The sequence below is a fragment of the Lynx canadensis genome, chromosome B2, assembly GCF_007474595.2.
Source record: "Lynx canadensis isolate LIC74 chromosome B2, mLynCan4.pri.v2, whole genome shotgun sequence".
NCBI classification, from domain to species: Eukaryota; Metazoa; Chordata; class Mammalia; order Carnivora; family Felidae; genus Lynx; species Lynx canadensis.
Window position 1 is genome coordinate 106,912,704 of NC_044307.1, and position 27,322 is coordinate 106,940,025.

At 43.1% G+C, this 27,322-nt stretch overlaps 1 protein-coding gene across 1 annotated transcript in view; it reads left to right on the plus strand.

The window, feature by feature from the left end:
* Nucleotides 1-4,418: 4,418 nt before the first annotated feature.
* The window catches only part of SLC35F1 (solute carrier family 35 member F1), a 407,965-nt gene continuing 385,061 nt past the window's right edge, over nucleotides 4,419-27,322 (plus strand). Inside the window, exon 1 of the mRNA XM_030316237.1 lies at nucleotides 4,419-4,600. Within this exon, the coding sequence (XP_030172097.1) occupies nucleotides 4,419-4,600 (182 nt within the window). The remainder of the gene's footprint in view (nucleotides 4,601-27,322) is intronic.

Genomic DNA, 27,322 nt, shown 5'->3' on the forward strand with positions numbered 1-27,322 from the left:
CTCCAGTGCTTCATGTCTCTTATCAGGAAAGGTCAATTATAAGCCTATGAATAGTATTTAGAGTTTCCCCCAAAGAAATACGTTTTCAAAGCACAAAAGAAAAAAATTAGCTATATAAACAGAAGAGGCATGTAAAATGTGTGAACAGTCTTTGAAACCTGTTGTCTACTGCCTGTCTCCCTGCCCTGTGCATATTTTTCCTATCCACTAATACCATCTACAGACTGTCTTTAAATGATGAGGAGGCTCACTGAAGTTCTGCCAATGTGATCTCCCAATTATTTTTATCCATTGGCCAGATATACATTTAAAGACCTACCCATCCTACCTTCCCATCTCTGTAAGTTTCCCACCAGCTTTGCTTTCTTCTCTCCTCTGTGAATTGAATTACATGAATCAAAACTCTGAAGTTCTATCATTCTAGGTGCCATGTGTTTAGTAGTGTGTGTTGACAAGATTCAACAAGACTTAGGAGAGAAAGAAAAAGAGTAAGAGAATGGCACAGGGAGAGCAGGCGGGCCACTGGGCGTTTGGAATAGCACCAGCAATTCCAGGCAACTGGTCAGCAATTTGGACAGGATCATCAGTCACTTCTGGAGCATGACTGTGAAGCTTTTAGCCAAGTACAACACACAGGTGCAGTCTGTGCTAAATGATGAGTCAAAATGCCTGGTGACTCTAAGGGCTGAAACACAGGCCAAATGCTACTCTTTTCCCATCCCATATGAGTGGAAATGCCTTCAAAATAAGCACCATTAAAAAAAAAAAAGGGTGTAGCTGAGAGTCAACTTCTGCTTCCTAAAGGAATTCAACAGAGCTAGCACTGGGTCAAGTGAAAATCAGATGATGTAATAGTAAGAGCAGAATGGAAACTTTGCAATAGTATGGCACCACTAACCATACCTAGTCAAAGAGAGGTAAACTGAGCAGTAACTGTGGTCCTGGAATCACGTGCCACAAGTAAAAAACTATATACTGGTGCACAACCCATTGCCTTCATCCCTTTTGCCTTTGTTCAGAGCTCATGCAGGATGGATTTTTTTTTAAATGTTTATTTATTTTTATTTTGAGGGAGAGGGACAGACAGAGAGAGTGCCAGCAGGAAGGGGCAGAGAGAAAGGAAGAGCAAGAATCCCACGTAGGCTCCTCGCTGTCAACGCAGAAGCCAACGTGGGGCTTGATTCCATGAACCATGAGACCTGAGCTGAAATCAAGAGTCAGACATTCAACCTACTGAGCCACCCAGGGGCCCCTGGAGGATGGATCTGAAGGCCAAGGAGGCAGCAGAGAAAAGGGAAATAGGCCTTCCCCTCATCTCTTTTGTTTTAAATCCGTGTGGGACTCACCACTATGACATGTGCCCTTTTAAAACCTGTTTCTTTATCTCTCAAATACTATTTAGCTACTTTAAAAAAAATTTTTTTTAACGTTTTATTTATTTTTGAGACAGGGAGAGACAGAGCATGAACAGGGGAGGGTCAGAGAGAGGGAGACACAATCTGAAACAGGCTCCCGGCTCTGAGCTGTCAGCACAGAGCCCGACGTGGGGCTCGAACTCATGGACCGCAAGATCACGACCTGAGCCGAAGTCGGCCGCCTAACCAACTGAGCCACCCAGGCGCCCCTATTTAGCTACTTTTTAGGAGACGAGGCTGAAGCACAGAATTGGAGGTAAGAACGGATCTGATGCTGTATCCCCTTTACAATAAGGAAGAATGAAAGACCTGTTTTGGGTCTTAATAGTAGGGTTGAAATTTTACATCTCTCATCTTGTTCTTTTCCCACCCTGGCTTTCTCCCTTCCTGACTCAGTGGAGATTTAGATAACTTGGGTTCAGCAGTCCCTCTGGAGAAGTGAGCAGACACAAATGCAGACACTGAAGTGTAGGCATAGCACTGAGTTGGGAGGTGCCAAAAACATTCAAAAGTGAATGTGAAGGAAGCCAAGTGTGAAGGAAGAGGGCACTGAAGCAACCAGTCATTCAAGGCAGACATCTGAAATGATCACAAATGTTGTTTTAATAGAGATTCTTACCGTGATTTGCTTCCAGGGTGAGCTGAAGTGAGATATGGTCCTACATTTGGTGGGTCCTCCAAGGGCAAACTCTATTGTGAACTATCAGAATGTTAATGCCTGTGAGGTTACAAGCTTTGGTTCTGTTGTTAACATTTCTTCAGAGTGTCTTGTCCAAATCCGAGGTGGAAAAATCTGAGAGTCAAAAGTTGTTGAGGAAGAACAGGACAGTGTGTTAATTATAAAAGGAAAAATGCTCTGATCTGGGTTAATTTTTATATTAAAAAGACCTCAGGGATATTTCAGATAGTAACCTGGTTTTACATAAATTGAAATATAAAGAGTTTTTTGAATACAGATTTCCTCAAATTTTTGATTATTAAAAAAAGGGCTCCCCATATTGTTAAAGGGATGGCAACATAAAAAAATGTTTATTTATTTTTATTTTGAGAGAGGGAGAGAAACAGAGAGAGAGAGAGAGAGAGAGAGAGAGAGCACCAGCAGGAGAGGGGCAGAGATAGAGGGAGAGAATCTCAAGCAGGCTCCACCCTCCACTGAAGAACCCCTGGCAGGGCTCGAGGCCACCAAATGGGAGACTATGACCTGAGCAGAAACCAAGAGTAGGAAGCTCAACCAACTGAGCCACCCAGGCATCCCAAAGGGATGCCAACGGCTTAACCAAATAATGAATCTCATCTTTTCATCCTCCCCTCTCCTTTTTGTTAATCAGACACGGTCAATTCCTTTCTCGAATGTTTTTTCCCTAGTTCCATTCTCTGTGGCAAATCACCAGTATTTTTTATTTGTGCGTTTGGATTTGGTAGTGGTATTGGCATGCCTTTCTGCAAACATCCTTACCTTTCAAAGATGTTCAGGGCAAATAAGTCCACATGCTGCACTACAATGGAAAAAATTCAAAAATTCCTATCATTATTCACAGCAGGATCCTTATCCAGGCAATGTAGATAAAGGAAAATGGGAAAAATACAACTCTCTTAAGAGAGTCAGTTATTAACTGGAATCTGGAGCAATCGGTATAAGAGATGCCTGAGGCAGGAAATCAGTTTCCTTTGGGAGAAATACGGTCTTGTTTAGGGCTAAGGTTTCTGGGTCAGATTCTCAGGGGTTTTCCTTTTTGGGAGTGGAGATCCTCTGGTCAGAGCCCCACTGAAGAATCCATCAGGGCCCCCTGCTGGGTGGTTTGCCTCATTTAACTCTTACACCTCGGGGAGAAAGATACGCTTAGCCTCGTTGCACAAAGGAGAATGTGTCTCAGAATGTAAGTACACAAATTGCATAGGGAATCTCTGCTAACAAGTTTTAGAGGCACAATTGGAACTGGAATCTACCCACGTTCCCTTCGCAGCGCTACAAAACGGAGACGTTGAGTTGGTCTGACAAGCTTTTTCCAGTTCCCAGAATGAATTCTTTGTGCGAAGTTGTGTCTCCTCCAATTTCCTCCAGGCCCATTATGGTGAGTGTTGGTGTAATCGTTAGGATACTTGACTTTTGGTGTTTATTTCGGGGCCAGCACCTTGTCTTCGGGTCCTGGCGCTGTCCCGGAAGGGTGGTACTAAGATTCTGCGGTGTCGCGGCAGGAGGCGGGAGATCCCGCCAAGTGAAGAGGGAAGATCTATCCCCAGCGTCACGCGAACAATTAAATAAATAAATAAATAAATAAATAAATAAATAAATAAAACAAAAGAAAACAAAAGAAAACAATCATCGCAACCCGGAGCGCGGGGCTCGGGTGGACCCGGGTGAGGAGGGTCGGGGCAATGAGGCGCCTCCCGAGCGCCCTCTGGCGAAGATGGAGCGCGCGTGTCCCCGCCCCGGCCCCCCTTCGCCGCCGCAGCCGCCACCGCCGCCGCGGCGCCCCCGCCCGGCTCTCCGGGTTCACTCTCGGTCTTTCACTCCGTGAGACACAGACGGCAGCTTTCCGAGCGAGCGGGGGACAGGCTGAGGCGGCGCTAGCACTACTGCTGCCGCTCGCCCAGAGACGAACTGGGCGCCGGGAGAGAAGGCGAAGCCCGGACCCTCATCCCCTCTCTCCGTGGAGGTCTCCTGAGCCGACGGGCAGCTCGGCGGCGGCGCGCGACCCCCTTCCCGGCCACTTCGCGGGGCGTGCCAGGACTTGGGGACGCGGCTCGGGAAGAGCCGGGCCGGGAGGCGGCGGCGGCGGCGGAGCGAGGGGGCGCGCACCGGGACTGGAGAGGAGTGAGTGGCGGGCTGGGCGGCGGCGGCCGTAGCCGCGGGTGCCTCCCCGCTTCGCCGCTTCGCAGGCAGCGCCGCCTCCCCGGGCCGCGGCCGCCCGGCCAGGTCCTCTGCGCGTTCCCGGGCCCGGAGCCGGCGCACGATGCGCCCGGCTGCGTTCTGATCGCCGCCGCGCCGCCGCCTCTGCCGCGATGATCCCCCCCGAGCCGCCGCAGCAGCAGCTGCAGCCGCCGCCGCCAGCCCCGCCGAACCATGTGGTGACCACCATCGAGAACCTGCCGGCCGAGGGCAGCGGCGGCGGCGGTGGCGGCGGCAGCCTGTCCGCCTCCTCCCGGGCTGGCGTGCGCCAGAGGATCCGCAAAGTGCTGAACAGGTGAGCGGCGGCGGGGGCGCGGGGCGAGGGCTGCGGGAGCCCGGCCCCGGGTCTCCCCCGGACCCCCGGCGGCCCCTTGGGACTGAGTCGCGGCCGAGGGAGGCTGAGGAGAGCTGGCGACGACGCGCCCCGCTCCTGCGGGGAGGCCGTGGCAGCTTTGTCCCAGAGCCGGGAGCCCCGGGGCGCCCGGGCTGCCGGCTGGTCCGAGGCGGGAGTTCGGGGAGAGGCGGGGTTTGCTGCTTGGCTGCTGTGTGTCTGCGCTCACACCCTCGCACACGCGTGTCGCTCACTCCTCTTGCTCACTGAACCCCAGCTTTGCACCCAGGGGACAAGAGGGAACCGAGGGTGGCCCGGACGGAGGCGGGAAGGCGCGGGGCTGCGGGGAAGGCGAGGAAGTCGCCGGCCTCGCGCTGTCGCCCGCCCCGGCAGGACGTCTCCGACCTCCACAGGGCGGGGAGGGGGGAGGGGGGAGGGGTTCGCGGCAACAGCCGGGGCGGGCAGGCGGGGGATCCACTTCTCCCGTTGCCGCTCCGACTCCTCCAAGCTGGGACCAGGGAACCCGAGGCTAGAGGCCTGGATCAGACCCACGCAAAGTGCAAAAATGTTGCGAGAAGGGTGGGAGCTGGAGGAGCCGGGTTATTCTAAAGCGGGCGAAAGCCAGAGGAGGCGAGCGCCTATCGCCGGCGCCTCCAGTGCTGGAATCTGCGCAGTGGAGGGATCAAGGGCGAGGCGTTTTAGGTTGAGAACCGCGTTGACGTGAAGATGGGGCCCCTGGCGTCCTGACTCAACTGTGATGTGAAGGGGACTTTTTCTACTTAAGTAACTTGAAATGGTTGAAGAACTGACACTTAAAAAAATCAGAGAATTTGTTTTGTGTGTTTTTATTTGAGTGCGTGTGTGCTTTTTTGAGGCATCTGCATGGGTAACTCTAAAGGTCGCGCTGTTCATACAGGTTTCCGTGTGGCACTGCTTCGGGTAGCGGAGACTCCCCATAGAGCTATGGGGAGTTCACGTAGACCTTTATGGGGCTTAAAGCTCTAGTGGGGGCACCAAATATGTACAGAAATCAAAGCTTGAAAGCTCTCCTTATTTTAGGAGTAGGGTTTAATTCAGGTGTAACAAGTCCCAAACCATTTGAGTCCCTTGTGAACGGGGTATATATTGGCTTACTTAACGTATATATTGGCTTACTTGTGGGACTTCAATATGTTTCCATTTATTAGCAAACAAGAAGAAATTCACTCTGAAGTGAGACAAGAGTTGGTAATAGAAAGTCCCGCCTTTACTTTCCGTCGAGTTGTAGCTTAGGATAACACCTTCCAAATATCACATTCAAAAGACAGTGAATAGAATAAAGCAAGAAGATGCTGGCTGAGTACATATTATGTAGGTTTCCTATTCTTCATAAATACCTGTGGGGTTTTTTTTTTGAATTGTAAATGCCCAGGCATTGGATCTTTATTTTAAGCAGAATCTATTAAATATTAATATCCCTCATCACTCTGGCAAAAGCTGATGCAATCATTCATTTATCTTTGCTTGATTATAAGTTATTATTGATTCCGTGCAAGTTATTTCTTGATATTCAATGACTCTTAGAGTCCAGAATAAAAAGATCACTGAGGAGACTTGGTTGTCACCATTTCGCAGCCAGTAACCAGCCACGTGGCTCGGGGGCAGAGCTGCGCATCTCCCTGGGTCTCGGTTTCTGCATGTGTAAAATGTATTTTATAATACGTGTCTTACCTCCCTTGTCTTGAGATAATACCGAAGAGAAAACACTTGCGCGAGTTTAAAGCTCTACACGAATTCATTTTGTGGTCTGAGGTGGGTCAGTGGGAGCATCACAAGCGAATAAAGTGAAGTCGTATACCATGAGTAGAACTATGTGTTTTACTAAGCTGTCGGTGATCTGTATGACATGAGTTGAACGATTCCTGATTTATAGAGGAAGAATTTAGATTGGAAGGTGGGGTCAATGATATATCATTGCAGGTACATCTGTGAATGGGACTCCAGGGTTATAGCCTTTCCGCTTCAACTCATTTAATTGTCTTTCAGAATTCTTCAGAACTTCCAATATCATATTTTGCATTGAGCTCATGGTCTTTCCTTATCCGTAAAGAGACAAGAAGAAAATATTTCTTTTGAGAAGGAGCATCTGGTATGGAGACTGAAAAAAAATCAGATTAAATGTAAAAATCTCGGTGGAATAATTTCATTAGCATGCTGATGAGCTTGGCTTCTGTACCATGATTATGTCAACAGGAGACAGCATTGGTAGTGGCTGAGTGACTGGGCTCTAAGAGTTACAATGTGGGAGGAAAGTGGAATTTTAAAGATCTTATGCCAGCACTCAGGTGTGGCTCCCCTTTGGTTTGAACCCTCCAAGTATGTTGAATCAGTCAGTAATGGCTATCAGACTGGCCCACTGGGACCGTATCACAAGCATCTTTGTTCATTTTCTCAAAACTTAAAATCATTTTTCCCCTTCTTTTTCTTCTCCTTCTTTTGCTCTTCCTTTTTCCTTGATACTTCTGTATCCTTCACCTCTATTGCCCTGTCAACTAACTGTCCTTTGGGTTTCAGTTGCTTTTTTTTTTTCATTTACTTCTGGCACGCAGCAACTTAGCTGCTAGCAGAAAGTGAGGTTGCAAATCTGGATGTTTGGAGCCAATATAAAAAAAAATATCCCTTCAACTTTTGGCATGCAGATATATGGTTGGCAGCATCCTATTGCTGTGAGCTGGCCAGGAGTCTCTTCAGTGACAGAATGGGACATTGCACCACTGTTAGTCCTTAGCCTCCGATTGGGCCAAAGGGGCAGTGCTGACAGACTGAGGATGGTGCAGTGAGATGGGGAGTGTTAGACTATGAGCAATGTAAACCTGGTGATTTGCCTGCCACCGGTGGCAGTCTATAACAATAACCACCTGCCAACTCAGAGGAAGAAATGCAAACACATATGCTATCTATATCTACCGAGGGATAGGTAAAGGGAAAAGTACTGATTAATAATGAAGTAAAGGTACTTGCTCTCAAGAAGCATAAAATGAAAATATAGTGTTACCTTAATGAAATCTGCCTGACATTATACTATACCCTATGACTTTCCTCAGTATAGTTACTCATTCTTTCCCCTTTCTTTATGGGCTTGTAGAATTGGATTGCCGCATTTTGTATGCGACAGTTGGGGCATCTCACTGATCACTCACTTTCTGTAAAGCAGTTAGATTAGAATCCAGTAGTACCAAGATTTTGGTGAGAGAGGAGGTGATAGATCATTTTTTTTAAACCGGTTAATGGGATGTGTCACATTCTTCTCCCCATAGTGTTCAAAATTGTTTTGGCAGTGGAATGCTAGAAATCCAAGGTGATTCTTATGCGGAGATAACTGTTGCTTCTTTAATTCCCAAAGACTTAAAATAATGTGTTGGTTCCAGCAAGGAAAAAATAAGGCTTACTCTTCCTCATTTATTTCTTAGCGCAGAATAGTATTTATTACTCTGTCACGAGCAAGCAAGATATGACAAAAAAGAAAAAAAAAACACTTCAAGGGTAATGGTTGGTGACCCTCACACAAAAACTGCTGATACTGGTAGTTTCTAAGAAAGATAAAGGAATGGGTACTGGTCTATATAGTATCTGAAGATTTTCTCCTCTAAAATGATTACTTAATGAAATGTTTGTGAAAAATGAGTAATAGCTTGTTTTGTGTTTTCATGTGTGTGGTTTTATTTATATTTCCCAGTTAAATATTATTTTCAAATCTTAACAAAAATAACTGTGAATTTCTAGTTTTGACCCACTTTCTTCCCCATAAGAGATTCATTGCCTTGTCTCAAGTTATAAAAGGGTTTCTGCCTTTTTGAGTCTTGTAGTGGGCATGTTTAATCATTAGAATGGATCCACTAGTGTGATGCTGGGTCATCCATTTATTTGATTTGGAACTAACTGATTTCCAACTTACATTTTGATTTGTACTACTAATTTCAAAATTTCTAAAAAAAATTTTGAGTTGAAAACCAAGAATTGTTAAAGAGGATGTATAAGAGAATTGGTGACAAGCTTAAGTAAAACCAAGTCCACGTGGGAAGTTACCATATAAGATGGAACAATATGTGTATAGCATTTCTGACTCCTTATATAAGGTGGACAGAACACAGTGAACCAAAAGAATGACTGCCAAGGAACAGAGTTATGCTTGAACCACGTATTAGGTACAGTTGAGGAAGACAGATATTATAATTTAGATGATCCTTTTTTATTAAGTTGGAAGGCTCTTGTTGAAAAATTGAATAGTGAAGCTCTTCCTCAAGCTACTTCTTCTAACAGATGTCAAAATGAAAGGGGAAGACCAACTTGTAATGAGGATAATTTTATACACGATTATTCCAAATGGAACTGGGTGGTGTGATTAAAAACAGACATTTCGGAGATCAGTAGTCTTACTGAAAGAAAGGATGTCAAAGGATGCATTTATGTTTTTCAGTTTACTTATTTATTTCTGCGAGAGAGAGAGGTGGGGGGCAGAGAGAGAGGGAGAGAGACAGTCCCAAGCGGGCTCCATGCTGAGCTTGATCCCAAGAACCATGAGATCATTCATGAGCTGAAATCAAGAGTCAGATGCTTAACTGACTGAGCTGTCCAGGTGCCCCAGGATGCATTTATTTTTAACTAAAGGACAAAATTATGAAAATAAAAGATCATCCTGTGTACTTATTTTTTATACACAGGGCTTGGAGAAATGAATGTTTATAATGAAGGAATATTTGGCTTACTTGGGATAGAGATGATACATTTCCAAGTAATTAATGTGTAAGAAAATGGACGTATCTTTGTGTAATTTTCCTTTGAGTGTTTACCATCTCAAGATGTTTCAGGGCCATCATAATAGAAGCCTGTTTTTATTGTGCCCTGATGTCTGTGTAGATGATATAGGAAGATGAGTTGGCTGCCCATATAGTTCTAAAGTTACTTAATGCAAGAGCTAATTTATTATTTAACTGCTATTTCTCGTAAAAGTAGAATGCAGAATGTGAGAATACCACCACACGGTTTTGGTTTAGCTTTCTCACTCATTTGAGCTCAGGCCAATGAGCATTCACTGTACATTTTCAAACACATTAATTCTTGATTATGTTTCTAAAAAAAAGTATGCTTAGGAAATTAAACTCCAGTAGTCACATGGAAAAATACCTCACAAATATTTGGCATATTTCCTGACTGTGGCATGAACACATACAAGTACACATTCATTTATTCTTTGTTTTTAGTGGCCAAAGCACATGACATAAAATTTACCCTCTTAACCACTTCTAACTGTACAGTATAGTAGTGTTATTTGTATGCACATTGTCATGCAACCCATGTCTAGAATTTTATCAGCTTGCAAAACTGAACCTGAACCCATTAAACAACTTCCCGTTTCTTCTTCTGCGCTGACCATGGCAACCACAATTCTACCTTTTGTTTCTGAGAGTTTGACTGTTTTGGATACCTCATATAAATGAAATCATGCAGTATTTGCCTTTTTATGACTGGCTTAGTTCACTTAGCATAATGTCCTCAAGGTTCACCCATGTTGTATCATACGAGGATTTCCTACCTTTTTTAGGCTAACATTCCGTTGTATGTATATACCACATTTTCTTTATCTATTTGTCTGTTGATGGACATTTAGGTTGCTTCTTCCATCCTTCTTTCATCCCTTCAATGAACATGAATGTGAAAATATATCTTCAAGATGCCTCGTTCAATTTTTTGGGATATGTACCCAGAAGTGGGATTGCTGGATCATATGGTGATTCCATTTTTATTTTTTGGAGGAAACTCTATACTGTCTTTCATAGCAGTGGCACCATTTTACATCTTCACTCACAATGTATAAGAGTTCCAATTTCTCCACATCCTTGCCAACACTTGTTACTTTTGGTGATTTATTTTATTTTATTTATTTATTTTTTTATTGTGGTCATCCTAATGGGTGTGAAGTGGCATCTCGCTGTGGTTTTGATTTGCGTTTCCCTAATGATTAGTGATATTGAACAGTTTTTCATATGCTTGTTGGCCATTTGTATGTCTTCTTTGGAGAAATGTCCATTTACAGCCTTTGCTCATTTTTAAATTGAATTGTTTGGAGTTTTTAAGTTGTTGAATTGTAGGAGTTCTTTGTATATTCCGGATATTAACCCCTTATTAGATATATGGTTTACAAATATTTTCTCTTATTCCATTGGTTGCTTTTATACTCAGTTGATTGTTTTCTATGTTTATTTGTTCTTAATCACTTATTGTGTGCTGACCTCTTTTTTGGAGGACATCTACGTGACAAAACATTATTCTAACTGGATAATGTGGCATGTGTTTTGCTACTGAGAGTGAATCATTATAATCTGTAACCTGAGTTTTTATGCATAATGTCTAATTGTATGCCTCCAAATGTCTAGATACTGGAGTCCTATAAATAAGTTGCTCAGTATGCATTCCATATTACACTTCTCATTCTGTCATTTTGACCTTATACAGGGACTACTTGAATGTGCAGTAGTTAAGAAGAAATTTCATAGGAAATGCCAAGGAAAACAATAAAAGTAAATACATCTTAGAAAGTGTTTTCTTAGAAAAATGTCAGGCTTCAGTCAGTGGCAACATGAATGTAACTTGTTTAGGAATACTATTATTAAAAATTTTTAAGTATTGTTTTCTATTGGATTTAATTCTAAACTTTCTCTTAAGAAACTTTATGTGTGTGACTCTGTGATGGTTAAAAAAAATACCTTAAATACCATTTTGCAACTTCTGTTGTTATGTTCCACTAATTCTTTCCATTTTAAACAAATTCATTAGGGAAACCTACTATGACTGAAAAAACAAGTTAAGGATTTTAAAAAACAAATCAATCTAATTATGTCCAGATTTAGAATGACAGGGCTACAATTCCTGATTATTCTTGACTTTGAGATACAAAAAGTACTGATCCATTGTATAAGAGAAATTTTTTACTAGTTTCTCATTCATTCATTCATTCATTCACTCATTCATTCAATGATATTTATTGAGTTCTTCCTATACGTTGGGCACTTCAGGATCAATGTAGTGAACTAGACAAGTATAGGCTAAAGAGGACTCTTGGGTGCTGTTGGTAGAGTTTCTGACTGTTATTACCCTTTCAATATAATTTACCAAGGGGACAATTTAAGTAAAGTAGAAATAATGATAACATACATCACCTCTCAAAATGATTAGATTTTCAAGCTGATCTAACAGAGGTGTACAAAAAAGCCCCATAAGTTAGCTGTTTCACCTGTAGGCAAACTACTCAAGAGGAAGACCGAACCCATAATAAAATTACTTGAAGTGTACACAGAGTCCAGAGGGTATATCTTTCTTGATGAACACAGTACAATTTGTTTCACTTAGGACTTAAAGAAAAAAGGAGACATAGCCATTCAGAATGTTAGGAGAAAAAGGAGAACAGATTTGAAACGCATCCTGTCATTGCAAGTGAGCCTATCAAAGGTCATTGCCACATAAATCAAGAAAACAGACTTTTCTGACAGTATTAACATTCTGACAAGTGCATATACAGCTTTGAGGGAGCTTGGACATATTTCATGCATTGCAGGTAAGAGAAGCTTAGAATATGACAATAGCATGAGGATGAGTTGGTGGAAAGACAGCATGCTTTATTATATAATTTGATGCAGTGTTTGAGTTAAAATTAGCATTTAGACAGTGGACCCAATTCTTACATTTTACATTATAAAGTAAGCATTTTATATTATAAACTATATCATGTGTTATTCTTATGACAAAAGTGCTTATTATCATCCTTTTATAGGCAGGGAAACCAATTTTTGTAGTCACACAGCTAGGTGCTTTTATAAGACTACAGAGGAAAGAGACACCACACTAGACTGGAGACAGGGAAGGAAGGTTCAAGGATGGCATTTTCTCTTGGCATTGAGAGATAACGTCTTACCGAGGGCTGCTTTAACGAGATACTGTAGACTAGGTGGCTTAAACAACAGACATTTACTTCTTACAGTTCTGGAGGCTGGGAAGTCTGAGGTCAGAGTACCAGCAGATTTGGTGTCTGGTGGGGCCTTCTTGACTTGCAGACAGCCATGTTCTCATATCTTTAATTGGTACAGCAACAGAGAGATCTTTCTCCCATCTCTTTTTATAAGGCTACTAACTCAATTATGGGGACTCCACCCTTGTGACCTCATCTGAATCTAATTACCTTCAGAAGATCCCACCTCCAAATATCATCACATTGGGAATTAGGGCTTCAATTCATGAACTTTGTGGGGACATAAATGTTCTAATCCATAGCACATGGGTAGGAAAGGAACATGTGGATCCACATATTAGTGAAAACATCTTTCTCTGCCTGACTTATTTCACTTATCAGAAGACCATGGGGGAGGGGAAGGGGAAAAAAAAGTTACAGAGAGGGAGGGAGGCAAACCATAAGAGACTCTTAAATACTGAGAACAAACTGAGGGTTGATGGCTGTGGGGGAGAGGGGAAGTGGGTGATGGGCATTGAAGAGGGCACCTGTTGGGATGAGCACTGGGTGTTGTATGGAAACCAAAGGAAGATGTGTAAGAAGGGGGATGGTAGAAAGGATGAAACCAAATATGGGGTAAGATCAGAAGAGGATTAAGTGTCCAGTTTGACAATATTATGTGGAGGTAAAAAAGGCAGTGGAGTGAAGTAAGGTGAGAATTATAGGCTGGAGACAGATAATGGACACCCTTGGGTGCTTTGATAAGGAATTAAGACTTCATTCTGTGGGCTATTACTATTGCAGGTTATTGAGCAGAGAAAGGATATGATCAGAGATGTGCTTAAACATGATATTCTGAACCATATCTGTAGGACAGATGGAGAGAGGAAGGACTGGGGTGTGTGGGACAAGTTAGGGGCTACTATAGCCATATAGGGGAGAGGAGAAAGGAGTCTAAATGGGATGGGGATGGGGAGAAGGAAGTGCTATGATTTGGACAGAATCTGGACCAAGATCAGGAAGAGGAGGATTAGATTATTTTGGAGAAAGCACTCAACAGTGCCTACACCATTGTGGGCATTTAATACTTGTTTCATGAACGGTTATTTGAAAGTTGCCTCAAAGAAGAGATATGTTCACCAGGGCAGAAGAGACATACAGCCAGGAGGCCAGCAGCCAGCTACTCAAAGTGTGGTCACGGGACCTGTGCTGATTCAGAAACTGCACAAACCAGAATGTGATATGAACAGAAATCAAGAGTAAGCATTTAGAAATATCTATAGCAATCTGACAGAACTTTTATGCCTTTCCTTCTAATATTAAAAATGGGGTCATGTATTTTGGTAAGTTTTTGTTTTTTGCCATTTTATTTTTCTAGTAGTTGGCTTTTTAAATTGCATTTTACAAAAGTATTGCCTGCAATGAATTGAAAGAAGCAATTGATATCTTACAGTAGATAGTCTGAGAGGTACTGGTCCCCACCCAATATCCAATATCCAGTATTGATATCCAATATCAACTGGTCCCTTGGATACTGGGTGGGGACCAGTTGATCTAAGAGGGATCAATGGTGAGTCTGGATTCAACAGTGAGTCTGGAAGTGCATCTAATCAGGTATTAATGGTAGCATTAGGCTGGTGCTAGTCATGGCCTTGGAAATCTGTATGTCCCAGCTGGTGATATGGAGGCAGTTGATTAGGTCTGATAAGAGCTACATTAAGTATCAGGGACTCAACCCAACAGCCTGGCTTGAGGCTCCCACCTTAAATGTTAAGCAGAGTAGCTTTTAGAAGTGAAAAGAGATAGCATCCCAGTTCTGTGGAATGGGTTTATAAGTGGAGAGTGCTACCTTTCAGGGATGGTGAAGTTAAAGAGAGCACATTCTAGGTCTGAATGGCAGAAGGGAGGGTCAGGGTTACATCACAGCTCAGCATAAGTGGCAGAACCACTGGTATGGCTTCACTTCGAGCTCTGAGGAGCTCAGGCTAGGAGCTATTTAGCCATTCAACAAAGAATTACTGAACCAGGTAAGAGGCATCATCTGGATATTGGGAATACTGCAAGGAACAAGACCTAAAATACCTTCATTTTCATGGTGACAGCATTCAAGTTAGTACAGGCAATGAACGATACTAAGAAAGATGTCTAATTGTGCTAAATACCACGCAGAGAATTCAAGCGGAGTGATGTGACAGAGAGGCACTGGGTGCTACTTTCATTTGAGTGGTCAGAACAGGCCTGTTTCTCCCTGGTGACATTGAAGCTAGGATTGGCATGACCAGGAGGAACTGGCCAACTGAGGGTCAGGAGGAAGTGTGCTCCAGCAGAGATGGTAAGATGAGACAAGCAGGCATAAGGTACTAAAAAAGAGGGAGACTGAAGTGCAAGATGGAAGTGAGCAGGGGCGGGGAGGAGCTCACAAGGAACGGAGGTGTAAGATCTTTTAGGACCTCAGAGGCCAGGAGACGAGCTTGGGTTTTATTCTAAGTGGGCTGTGAAGCAACTGGAAGGTATTCAGCAAAGGAGTAATCTGGTAGAGTTTTGAAAAGACCATTCTAGCTGCTGTTGGGGAATGGATTGTGGGAGAGATAAGTGGTTACTGGAGGGAAGAGATGTTGGAGGCTTGGACTGGAGGGTAGCAATGCAGGTAAAGAGAAATGATCGTGTTTTGGAGTGATTTGCATGAGGAGACGGAGTCCATGGGACTGGTGAGTGATTTGATGAGGCTGCTGAGGGTAAAGAATAAAAAGAAAATTCTAGTGTTGGGGCCTTGAGAAATTGGGTGAATGAAGGTGCTATTGTCTAAGATGGCAAAGGCAAGGAGAGGAACATATTTGTGGGGAGAAAGTTGGGAATTTACTGTGGCGAGTTCAGTTAGAAATGTCTAGTGGAAATGTTCAAGGACTGCTGGAGTCTAGGATTCTTGGGAGAAATCAAGGGCTGGGGATTTGATGTGGGAGTCACTGGGGTGGTCCTAGAGGAGATCATCTGGAGACACAGTGTAGACAGAGGACAACAGGGGTCCCAAGGTCAATCTGGGCAGTGCATCAACGTGTGGGTCAAACAGAGGAGGAGGTCCCAGCTCAGGAACTGGGGTCTGAAGTAGGAGGGGAAACAAGAGAGTATGGTTTAGGGGCGCCTGGGTGGCGCAGTCGGTTAAGCGTCCGACTTCAGCCAGGTCACGATCTCGCGGTCTGTGAGTTCGAGCCCCGCGTCAGGCTCTGGGCTGATGGCTCGGAGCCTGGAGCCTGTTTCCGATTCTGTGTCTCCCTCTCTCTCTGCCCCTCACCCGTTCATGCTCTGTTTCTCTCTGTCCCAAAAATAAATAAAAAACGTTGAAAAAAAAAAAAGAGAGTATGGTTCAGAAGCCAAGGGAAGGACTTGTTTTGAGAAGGAGGAAATAAGCAGTGCACTGTGTTGAAGTATTAAGGGAAGGGCAGAGACATGGCCTGGTGACGTGAGAACCTTGGGGGCCATGAAAGGCACAGGTTCAGAGTGGTGGTGCAGCTGGGAGCCTGGATGGAATGGCTGGACAGGGAATGTGAGATGGGGGCTTCAAAACATGACTTGTGAGACATTTTGCCCTAATGAGGAGCAAGGGGAGGAGAGTCTTTGAATGGAGGAGATAATGCAAAAGGTCTGTGTGCTGATGGGAATGATCTAGTGGAAAGGGGAAAAATTGCGTCTGTGGGAAGGAATGGGATAATGGAAGGAGGGAAAAGCCGTGAGAAGGCTAAGATGGTGGGATCCAAAGGAAGGGGGAAAGGTGGGCCTTTGAGAAGAACCAGACATTCTCCGTGATACAAGAGGGGAGCCACAGCCTGTGGGTGTAAATGAAGGTGATTTGGTAGATTTGGTGGTGGGACTAAAAGTTCCTGGCTGGTGGCTTCTCTCTCTCTCTCTGAGAGCTCTGAGGCAAGGATATCGGTTGAGGATGAAGGAGCTGGGTGCTGGGGACAGGGTGTAGGACATTTGTGCAGAGGAAACCGGGAAACAGTCATTTTGAAGAGTCAGAAAGGAAATACATGAAAGAAGTGTAACAGGATTGAAGGACAGTGCTGTGAGTTTATTTGACATTTGTGGTAGGGATGGGGTGGAGGGGGTGTGATGGGCAGAAAGATGTTGCCTTAGAAAGGGCTAACTCAGAAACAGGTATGGGCCTGAGTGACCTGGCAAGCAAGAACCATCAGTGAACTCAGCTATGAAGAAGTCAGGATATTGGTATGGGGCATATTTTGGGGGAGCTCCGTAGGATTTGGGTCCTCATGACATTTGAGAATAGCGTGTGAGAGACAGAAGAGGGAATTGAAAGTCACTTAAAGATATTGTGTCTGGGCCATTGGTGTGATGGTGTCCCCTTCAGAATGTGATTGATATGTTCTCGCAGGCAACTGACTTAAGTTTTGGGTGCCTCAATTTTCTCATTTGTAAACCAGTTAAAATAATCCTAGCCTTTCATTTCCCATTGCATTTTGGGGATTTTTAACTGAAATGACATCTGGGTGCGGGCTTGGACAGCTGCCAAACACAATGCAATTGTTATCCTGGTCACAAAATTCAAAGGAGAGCCGGGTTTTGGGGCTTTGCGCTGTCTTCAGGCCTGTGATAAATGCTGACTCAGCCCACAGAGGACTTGGGTGCAGGCCCTGCGCTGGCCTGGTCGTTTTGTCAGCCTTGTCAATCAGAATCTGAGGGGGAACTCGCCCATCTGTGAACAAGGCAGGAGTCTGTTTGCTTCAATGTACTCCAGTTTTGAAAGCTAGATACTATTAATTTTGTTTTTTGTTTTTTAAATATTTATTTTTTTGTGGGGTGGGGGAGAGAGAGGGAGAACAAGTAAGGGGGAGGGGCAGAGAGAGAGGAAGACACAAGAGTTTAAAGCAGGCTCTAGACTCTGAGCTGTCAGTGCAGAGCCTGATGTGGGGCTCGAGCTCATGAACCAACAGATCATGACCTGAGCGGAAATCAAGTCGGGTGCTTAACCGACTGAGCCACCCAGGTGCCCCTGGTTTTGATTTTTTTTCCCAGAAAGCCTCTCCCTGGGAAGACTAATTTGGCAGAAGGTGTACGTGCTGCTGCCTGATTGCTCCCCTCCCAGCAGTAGTGCTTCGAAAGTACCTGTGGTTTGTGACGGAGTTTGACAGGCTTTCGGGAAGGGTTAGTGCCTCTTGAACTGGGGAGGTTTCAAAATGAGCGTGGGCCTAAAAGGCTCCATAGAGGCCGGCAGTGGGACAGACAGAGCGGCTCAGAGGGAAAGGACAGAGCAGCTTTAATGTGCTAATGAGGGGAAGCCCAGATGCCAGCCGGATCAGAGGAGCTCTTTGTGACACTGGGTTCCCGGGGATGGCTGGAGTCTCTGTCCCTATCTGTATCCTGCTGTGGGCAGAAGAAACACTGTGCTCTCAGAGAGGGCCCTTTCCTCAACAGATAGCCTTACAGACTGCTCTGAACGCCTGTGGGTGGTGAGGGGCCTTGGAAAATCCCAGGGTCCCTCGACTGCTTGAAAACACGGAGGCTGTGAGGTGGGGGGGAGGTGTGTGTGGGAGGACAGAGGAAGGGTGGGGAGATCTGTTCTGGAGGGTGTGTGCAGTCCCAGAGAGCTAGGAAGGATATTTACAGCTTCACAAAATTAACTGTTGTCCCTCCAGTACTGCCAAGTTTGGTGAATGCACTCAAGCCAGTCAACAGGAGGTGATCTGTCCTTGAAAATAGTCAAGGTGGGGCGCCTGGGTGGCTCAGTCGGTTAAGCGTCCGACTTCGGCTCAGGTCATGATCTCGCGGTCCGTGAGTTCGAGCCCCGCGTCAGGCTCTGTGCTGACCGCTCAGAGCCTGGAGCCTGTTTCAGATTCTGTGTCTCCCTCTCTCTCTGACCCTCCCCCGTTCATGCTCTGTCTCTCTCTGTCTCAAAAATAAGTAAACGTTAAAAAAAAAAAAAAAAAGAAAGAAAATAGTCAAGGTAGTTTGTAGCTAGTTACGGAGTAAGTCTGAAACATTACACAACCAACCAAACAAAAACTACCACCATCACCCAATGAGTGCTGGAATGAAATTCATGGTCTTGTTACTTCATTCGGGGATGGCTCCAGAGTTGCTAGTGGGGAGGGGTTGGAAGCAGGGTCAGGGAACTTGTCTTGAAGCTGACTTTGCATAGCAAGAACACAGTATTTATAAAGATTGTGTGTATACTTGTACTGACCCCGTCTACTGGTGGAGTCACCCCTTAAGGCTGCCTCTAGATTTCATCATGATGTCTAGGGTTGTTGTCTCTGGAAATATGAGTCCCTAGATAAGACAGACCAATGAAATGAAGATGATCAATCCGTGGTATCTTGACCCTGTTATCTTTGCTACTTTTCCTTTCTGAATCTTTCTGGGATATATAAATATTTAATATAGTACAGTATATATATTATTTACCAAATAATGTATATTAGATATTATTTGTAATCAATCTTTGTCTATCCATCTGTCTGTTTTGCTCTGTTTTTTTTTCTGACACGCACACACACACACATGCACACACACACACACACAACTGATTGGTAGATGATAGTTTTCCATTTGTCTTCCTTATTTGAAAACAGCTCTTAGATTTCCTCACCATACTTTTTTTGGCTCAGAGTTGGTTCAAGAAGAATGTTTTATTTTTAACATGTTTTATTTTTATTTTGGAACCATACTGAATTGGTATCGACTAAGAAAATAAAAATATTCAGTGTGGAATTACCTATGAACTAGCTATATCTGAAAGTGTGAATGTACCTATAGAACAGCCACCCCATAAGGATTCTTCCCCACCTATCCCACATTTCCCTGAGTCATAGATGGTTTTATTACACTTCAGCTCCAGGTGATAATGAGTCTAGTGACTTGACTTTAAAATTTTACCTTTTTTTCCCTACTCTGATTCTAACAGTTTGTGTGATTTGTGTTTTTGAGGCAAAAATTTACCTTCTCCTCCTCCTCCTTGTCCTCTTCCTTCTTCTTGTCCTTTAAAAAAAATCCTTCTTTCCTTGACGCTTCCTGTTAATTTCCTGCTCCTAATGGGATACATGCATCTTGGATTGACCTTCCCTAGTGAAAGCTTGGTGTTCTTGATCCTATCAAGTATTATAGACAATGAGGTGCTTGCTTGCACTGGTTTTGGAAGATCAGTCATTTGCAACTCAAATGCTGATAAATGAACTCATTTGTGTCCAATTCAAAGAGGCCATAATTATTACTTCCCTAGCCCCCAAATTAATTGCAACCTGAGAGTCTGCCTTCAACGATGACAGAAGAAAAGCACTGTTTCAAGCATTTATAGCAATGAATATCAGATCGTTCGTTTTGGATATCAGTTTGTTAAAGAAAATGGTGGTTATGCAAAGTATGCAAATGGGAACGAATGCAGTATGGGCTGGTGCCCCAGGGCTGCAGTTTGTTTGGCTGTTGAGATACAGCAACAAAAAAAATTTTTTTATCGGATTGTCATCACCTGTTTCCCTCTGTCACAATTACAAAGCAGTTCATTGGCGTTAGGAACCTGAAGGTTCTCTTCCTTTTTGGTTGCAGCTGGAGAAGCGGGTAAAGGGCCGGAATGTATAGTGCACTCTTTTTCTAAAAAACGAATTTCCACAGGTTGATAGACTCTCCCACAAACTCTTCCAAATGGTGGTTGGGAAAGATAAGACATACAAGGAGCAAAGGATTTTTAAAGGTTTTTTTTAATGTTTATTTTTGAGAGAGAGAGAGAAAGAGAGAGAGAGAGAGAGAGAGCGCAACGTGGGTGGGGGGGGGGAGAGAGGGAGACAGGATCTGAAGCAGTCTCAACGCTGTCAGTGCAGAGCCCAATGCAGGGCTCGAACTCATGAACTAACTGTGAGATGAAGACCTGAGTGAAATCAGAGGCTTAGCCAACTGAGCCCCCCAGACGCCTTGACACAAAGGATTTTTAAAGTGAAACACATAAGAAAACGGATACAGGGTGGGAGGGAAGCCTTGCAGAGAATTGGCCTTGCATTTCTAATATTGCTCTGCTATTTTAACCATTAAAGTAATTGGCTTCATGAGGCATAGAATGTTGATTCCTGGCCCCTCTGAGGGAAATGTTAGCAAGTGAACAAAGGAAAAAAGCCACAGAAGACGTATGACATATTAATGAATCAAAGTCACCCTCATTCCATGTCAAAATCTCCATTTTGGTGAATTACTAACTTTCTCTCTGGAGCTGTTTTGATCTTAGGAAATGAATAAAGTAAAGCGATGAATGGAATCATAAAAACCTGATCCTCAGTTTTGAGTCACTACCAGGCAGAGCTATAGGCTAGCTATACACTACAATCTAAAGAGAGGGGCACCTGGGTGGCTCAGTCGGTTGAGCATCCGATTCTTGATTTCGGTTCAGGTCATGTTCCCAGGGTTCCCAGGGTCATGGGATCGAGCTCTGAGTGCAAAGAGCAGTAGGTTCTGCACTGAGTGTGAAGCCTGCTTGGTTGGGATTCTCTCTCCCTCTGCCCCTCTCCTACTTGTGCTCTTTCTCTTTCTATTAAAAAAAAAAAGGCTGTGACATAGAAGCTTGTTTATGAGACATAACTATTCTTCAACCAAAACACAAAGGCACCTATGCATCTGAAGACCTTGACATCCACCCCCCAACCCCCAAGTCTGGGTTAGATGCCTCATTCCAGTTACAGGCTATTTTATATCATTTACGGTCTACATTCTTTATGTGTCTGAACCCTCCCAGCGGTTAAATCTATGAGGGTGTTCTCTACCCAACATCTTACATAGAACCTGGCATAAAGTTAAGTGCTCAATAAATATTTGTTGAATGAAGGGGCAAATGACCTGCTAGAAGCCCTTTCAAGAGAGGTATTATTTTATGTTCTCTAATTTTTAGTTTCTCAAATAATGTATGTGGTAGTGCCTGGCACAGAGTAGGTACTCAATGAATTTTAGTTTTAGTTTTTTTCAAATTGATCTATGGAGAAGTAGGGGATATAAAAAAGTATAGAGAGATAATTTGAGTGGTTCCAGAGTTAGGAAAATACTGAAGTGCACTGCCTAAGTCCTACTCATACTTTAAAACTCAACATACGTGTCTATCTACCCACTGTTTCCGTAAAATTTTCAATTCCATCTGCCAAGAAATTTCCGTTGGGATAATCAGTTGTAGAAATAAAAACAGAAGTCACTTAAAGCTTGTTATAGACAGCAGAAATTGAGAAGAGGGCTACTTGCTTATTTCAGTATCTTAGCGCTCTGATCTCAGAGACCTCAGTTTCTTTCCTGCTCACAAGTTGTGTTGAGGACTAAAAGATTTTATATCTATATACATAGATGTATACAGCTATCTGTCTATCTATCTATCTATCCATCTATCTATCTATCTCGTGCACTTAGAACAGCATCTGACATAGAGAAAGTCCTACTCAAACTTATTTTATTATTATTATCATTACCGGCAGGTATAAAGCCTGGTGAAAAATGGGAAAGAAGGAACCGATTACCAAGAAAACTACATGAGAGTAGTAGAGCCCATGCCTGGCTGGTTTAGTGCTTTCCGCTCTGTGCTCCACATACTCCTTGAATTTAATATATGTTGATAATAATTGTTTGATGAATTAATGGTGTATTTTCAGTGGTCTGGGGAAGGAATGGTAAGAGGGTTATATGGTAGTTAGAAGTCCTAGCTCAAAGTAAGCCAGGAGATAGGAGAACGACATTTCTTATGCCTGGTCCTAAATATTTTCCTAAGCAATTCCTACCAGTCAGAAATTAATTTGAGATAAATTTCTTCTTCAAATACATCACCCTGGGAAAATTAAACAAGATTAGATTTATATCCTTTGCATGTCTGCTGCAAGGAAAACAAAGTCCTAAGTGTGGTTCGGAGATGCAAACACATAAGGTTAGGTCTCTGCTCTCAAGCATATTTTAATCTAGTTAATCAGTTATTATTTTAGTCAATCAGTTAGACTGCTTTTCCCTTAAGAGCTGAAATCAGTCACAAGGAAGGGTGGGAACATTGCTTGAAGGCGTCTTTGGAACATGGGACATGGGACATGAGAGAAGGTCTGGTTGGGTTTTTTATAGTGTGGGAAGTTGTACCACTAGAGAGCTATAAGTATTTTTGGTTGGAGGAGATCAACTTTGCTGCCTTTGGAATATGTCCAGTGCTCTCCACCGGTGAGATCAAACATCACCTTCCCAGATTTTCAGAGGCATACTGGTCAATAAATGCATGTATCTATGAGATATGAGAATGTATCTATGCAACAGCTATGAGAATTTTGACAGGTCATTTGAAATCCATGGTCACTAAATCCCAGTACAACTCTTTTGGTGCATGGTTATACATGACAATAAAACCCAAAACCTTGTGACAAATCAAATGAAGTTTATTTTTAAAGCTATATAATATATATATATATACACACACACACACACACACACACATATATTTACATATGTATATATATAGCTATATATATGTTTGTATTATATATAATAATATATAATATATTAGAAAATATATGTATCTATATGTATATTTAAATATATATATATGGGTATATATATATATATATATTGCCTTTCTTCTTTGTCTGCTGATACCTCAGAATAAAATGACAGTCCAGTCATTTCAAGAGTGGTTCATATGTGCTGTGTCCTCGGGGCAAAGAGCCCACATAGTTAAGTTAAATATCTTGTGTGCTAGATTAGAGTTCCAACCAAAGAATTCTTTGTTACCTCAGTGTATTTAGACAAACCCTGCAAAGGGGGACTCAGGATAACTTGATAAGTTATCTGCCCTGGAATAGAATGGAAATTAGTGTAGTATTTTTTCTAAAAGTGTCAGTTATCTAAGTTGGCTTTTAAATTTCTGCCCCAGAACACACAAATGTGACACACTGGAGAGCAATACAGGGCTGGAAGGTTACTACCTGTAACAGCCTTTCTTTTCCTCTTTCCAGCCTTTGTTGCATCACTAAGATGGGATGTTTTATCCACTATGGGGTGATGAAACTTCTGCTTTATGACATTATCGAAGATGTGCGTACATAAAGAAGAGTAATGAAGTCATTTGGCTTACATTTTTGATACCATTTGTATTGCCTCTGTGCAGGGTTGAGTGAAGCAGTTTCTCTAGCTGCTGTAAGCAATAAACCTCTAACTGTTAAATGCTGACTCAACATAAGCGTGTTGGCAGAAGAACATGATTAACTTGAAGAGAAGCTAGTGTCAGCAAGAAGAAATACAACCACACATCCAAAAGGAATATGGAGTATTTACATGTGACATCTTCGGGAGCCATTGCAAATAGAAAGAGAAATATAGTTGTGTTACGTGGAAATAAGTGTAGTCTTTTGCTTCTGTCCTTGGTATTGCATATTTTGTCCTCCGTAGTCTCTTGTTGGTTCCATCACTACTGCATCCATTTTTGCCCCAGATGGTTCTGATAAGCCAACTAGTTCTTGGCATTCTTCTGGACTCGGGAGCTGGCATATTGTCGTCAGTCTTCGGGCAGGCATAGGTCCCAGGTTGGCTCAATCATATTGAAAGGAAGTACTTACATTTGATGGTGAGGGGGAGAGATTTCTCTTTCTCTGTTGGATTTGATCAAGGAAACATCTGTTTTACCACTGGCTGTTACTGTCAGCCACCTTATGACCATAAAGGAAACCAGCCTTCAGATGTCACTGATGCTGAGGACAACATAGTAGAGACAGGAAAAGTTCCTGGATCCTTGAAGATAGTATTGAGCAACTGACTGACTGACGTGCCACACGCTCAGAATTTGCTCTATCACTGGACTTCCATTATATGGCATAATAAATATTCTAACTGCTTAGGCCAGGTTAAGTTGAAATTTGCTTTACTTGCAGTTGAGGGCTTCCTTAACTGATACACATTTCTCTCACTTTGCCCTTAAACTGACAACTTTATATGAAGAACAGCCAGGGCCTTTTCATCTCTTTCAGTATGGACACATGCACCAAGGAAGTGCAGAGGCAGTTTGCCCCAGTGTGTGGTGCGGAGGGTTAGTTTTCCAGGGTGCATTTGCACAGAGAGTAGAAAGAATGGGCTTCTGTGCCTGGTAGATGTCATGGATATCCACACCAGGCACCTTTGATAATCTGAACTGGCCTGGATGAGACAAATACATTGAGGAGATTGGAGTACAGGATGATAGACCCTCCCACCACATCATCCATTTGTTCATTTGTGTGATCATTTATTTTGAGCCTGCTTTGTGCCTGGCTGGTGTGAGGCACCAAGTGTAGGAAAGATCTCACAGAACAGTGGAGAACCATGGAATGCCTGATATGAGGGATTGGAGATGGCATCTGAGCATGTGACAGCTAACCTGGCAACTGGAGGGTGAGGACGACTTAACTAGAATAAGGAGAGGAGTGTGTGTGTGTGTGTGTGTGTGTGTGTGTGTGTGTGTGTCTGTGTGTGTCTGTGTGTGTCTGTGTGAGTTTGAGTGGCAGGGAATGTGTTTTAGACAAAGGAAACACATCAGAAGACTGTGGGGGTGGACGCATGGTGCATTCTGGGGAATGGAAGCGGTTCAGATGGCTGTGGCTCCCTGTGTGAGGGAGGGAGATGTTAGAGGCTGGCAGAGTAGGCGGGGGTCAGATGAGGTAGGGCTTTGGAAGCTTGTTCAGTGTGTGTGCTTTATCTTAAGAGCACTGAATAGTATTGAGGCTCTAAGCAGAAGAATGCCATGGCCAATTTTCGTTTTCACAAGCTCTGGCTTCCTGTAGTATAAACAGTGAGTTGAGTGCAGCTGGATGGTTACAAGGAGCCCAGCCAGGAGACAGATGCAGAGGAGAAATGGCAAGGTGTGATGCATTCCTAACTTCTCCTTTCTGAAGCCATGGGTCTTGATTATAATTGCTACTTAAGAGAAAGGTGAATTGGGTTTATGGTGGTCAGTGTTTGATTTTCTTTGGTGTAACAGTGGCACGACCTCAGGCAAGTTACTTGAACTCTCTGAGTTTTGGTTTCATCAACTGTGCAGTTACAAAAACACCTACCTCAGAGGGTCATTGTGGAGAATTAAATAAGATAATATATTTATAGTTCTTGCTGCCATGCCTGAAACATGTTAGCCATTATAATTATTCATACGCAGCCTGATAAATATGTAAGAAGAGGGGTAAGAACAGAAGCAGAAGAAGAGTTAGTTTGGGAGTTGAGAGTAACACGAACACCATACTTTCTTTGGGAGCAGGACTTGTATTTATTGTACAGGCAGGAAATTTCCAGTAATACTTGCTCTTGGAAGGCAAAAAATAGAAATCACGACAAAAATGACAATAGAAGGTGTGCTTCATTTTGGCTAAGGAGAAGAGGAGAGAAGAGATGTTGAGCTCACAGGGCAGGGAGAGGAGGAGGCCTGGCCCTGAGAGATGCTGGGAGCAAGGGCTTCCAGAACCTGTGGCTTCCCTGCAGTGACAGCCTTCTTCAGAGACATACTTGGAAGCCCTGGATGAAAGCAGGAAACAGGTGTATTTGTTTTAGGGCAGGGGCTTTTGTTTGTTTTTTAAATCATGTAGAGCAGCTGTCATATAGGAGATACTGTATTCAACAAATATTTGTTGAATGAATGAATATGAGGAGATGCACACGCTTCTGCCAAGCTTTGAGTTCTGGGGTCAGAATTTCTGCCTAAGGCATAGGTGCACGCTGGGTTGGGTTCCCTTCATTTGCCACCTACAAAGCAGCCTTGTATTTCTCTTGCAATTAATAGAGAAACTAATTAGAGAAGCTAATCAATGGCTGATGAACTGATTCATGCAGATAGATTTCTCAAGCCAGAGTTTGAAAGAAAAGAATGGATTCTTTCCTTGGGCGATGTAGGCAGCTATTTTTAGTCAGCAGGTGTTGCAGCTTTTAAGAGGCATTTGGCAGGGTTTCCTTCTACTTCCATTTCATCCAAAATATGTTACTTTCATCCTTTTCATTCCAGAAACATGCTGCTTTATGAGTGTTTACTGAGTAGAAAAGGGGATTGTGGGAAAGAATAATCAAGAAAAAATATATGAAGTGCTTTGCATGGAACCTGGCTCCATAGTAAATGGGCAGTAAATAAGAGAGGAGATGGAAATGCCATTCAGAGAGCGTGGGTGGAGGAAGGATGGCTGGTAGACGGTGCTCTCTGCTGAACATGGAGGAGGTTTCTTTGCATCACTGGAGATAATGCGTTGCTTTCGGCTTTCTTAGTCTGGATCAATTTCTGTACCCAGAGCCTTGGATTATAATTTAAGATGTCAATACTTATTACTCAGGAAAGGGCCAATCAGTTTTCTTTGTGCATTGGTTAAAAACAAATCCCCTCCAAATCAATGGGCTAAAAAATACAACAACTTAATGCTTCACACAGTTCTGAGATGAGAACTGGGCCTCCAGAACAGTTCTCTCCTATGATAAATTTCTAATCACACATGAGATTTGTGCCAGAGACTGATAAAGTGTAAGCCACAAATAGTAGTTTGCTCTATGTGCATATGTTCCACTGTGAGATGCCATACTTAGGTCTTGGATGAAGATAGCCTAGAAATGTCTTGCTTCTTGGAGAACAGTTGTGAAAGTCAATCAAATATAAATATATAAGATATAAGATATATAATAAAAAGTATTTTAATACATTTCTATATATTATAAATATAAATAAATATTTGTGTTTTGTACATATATGCATATATATTATA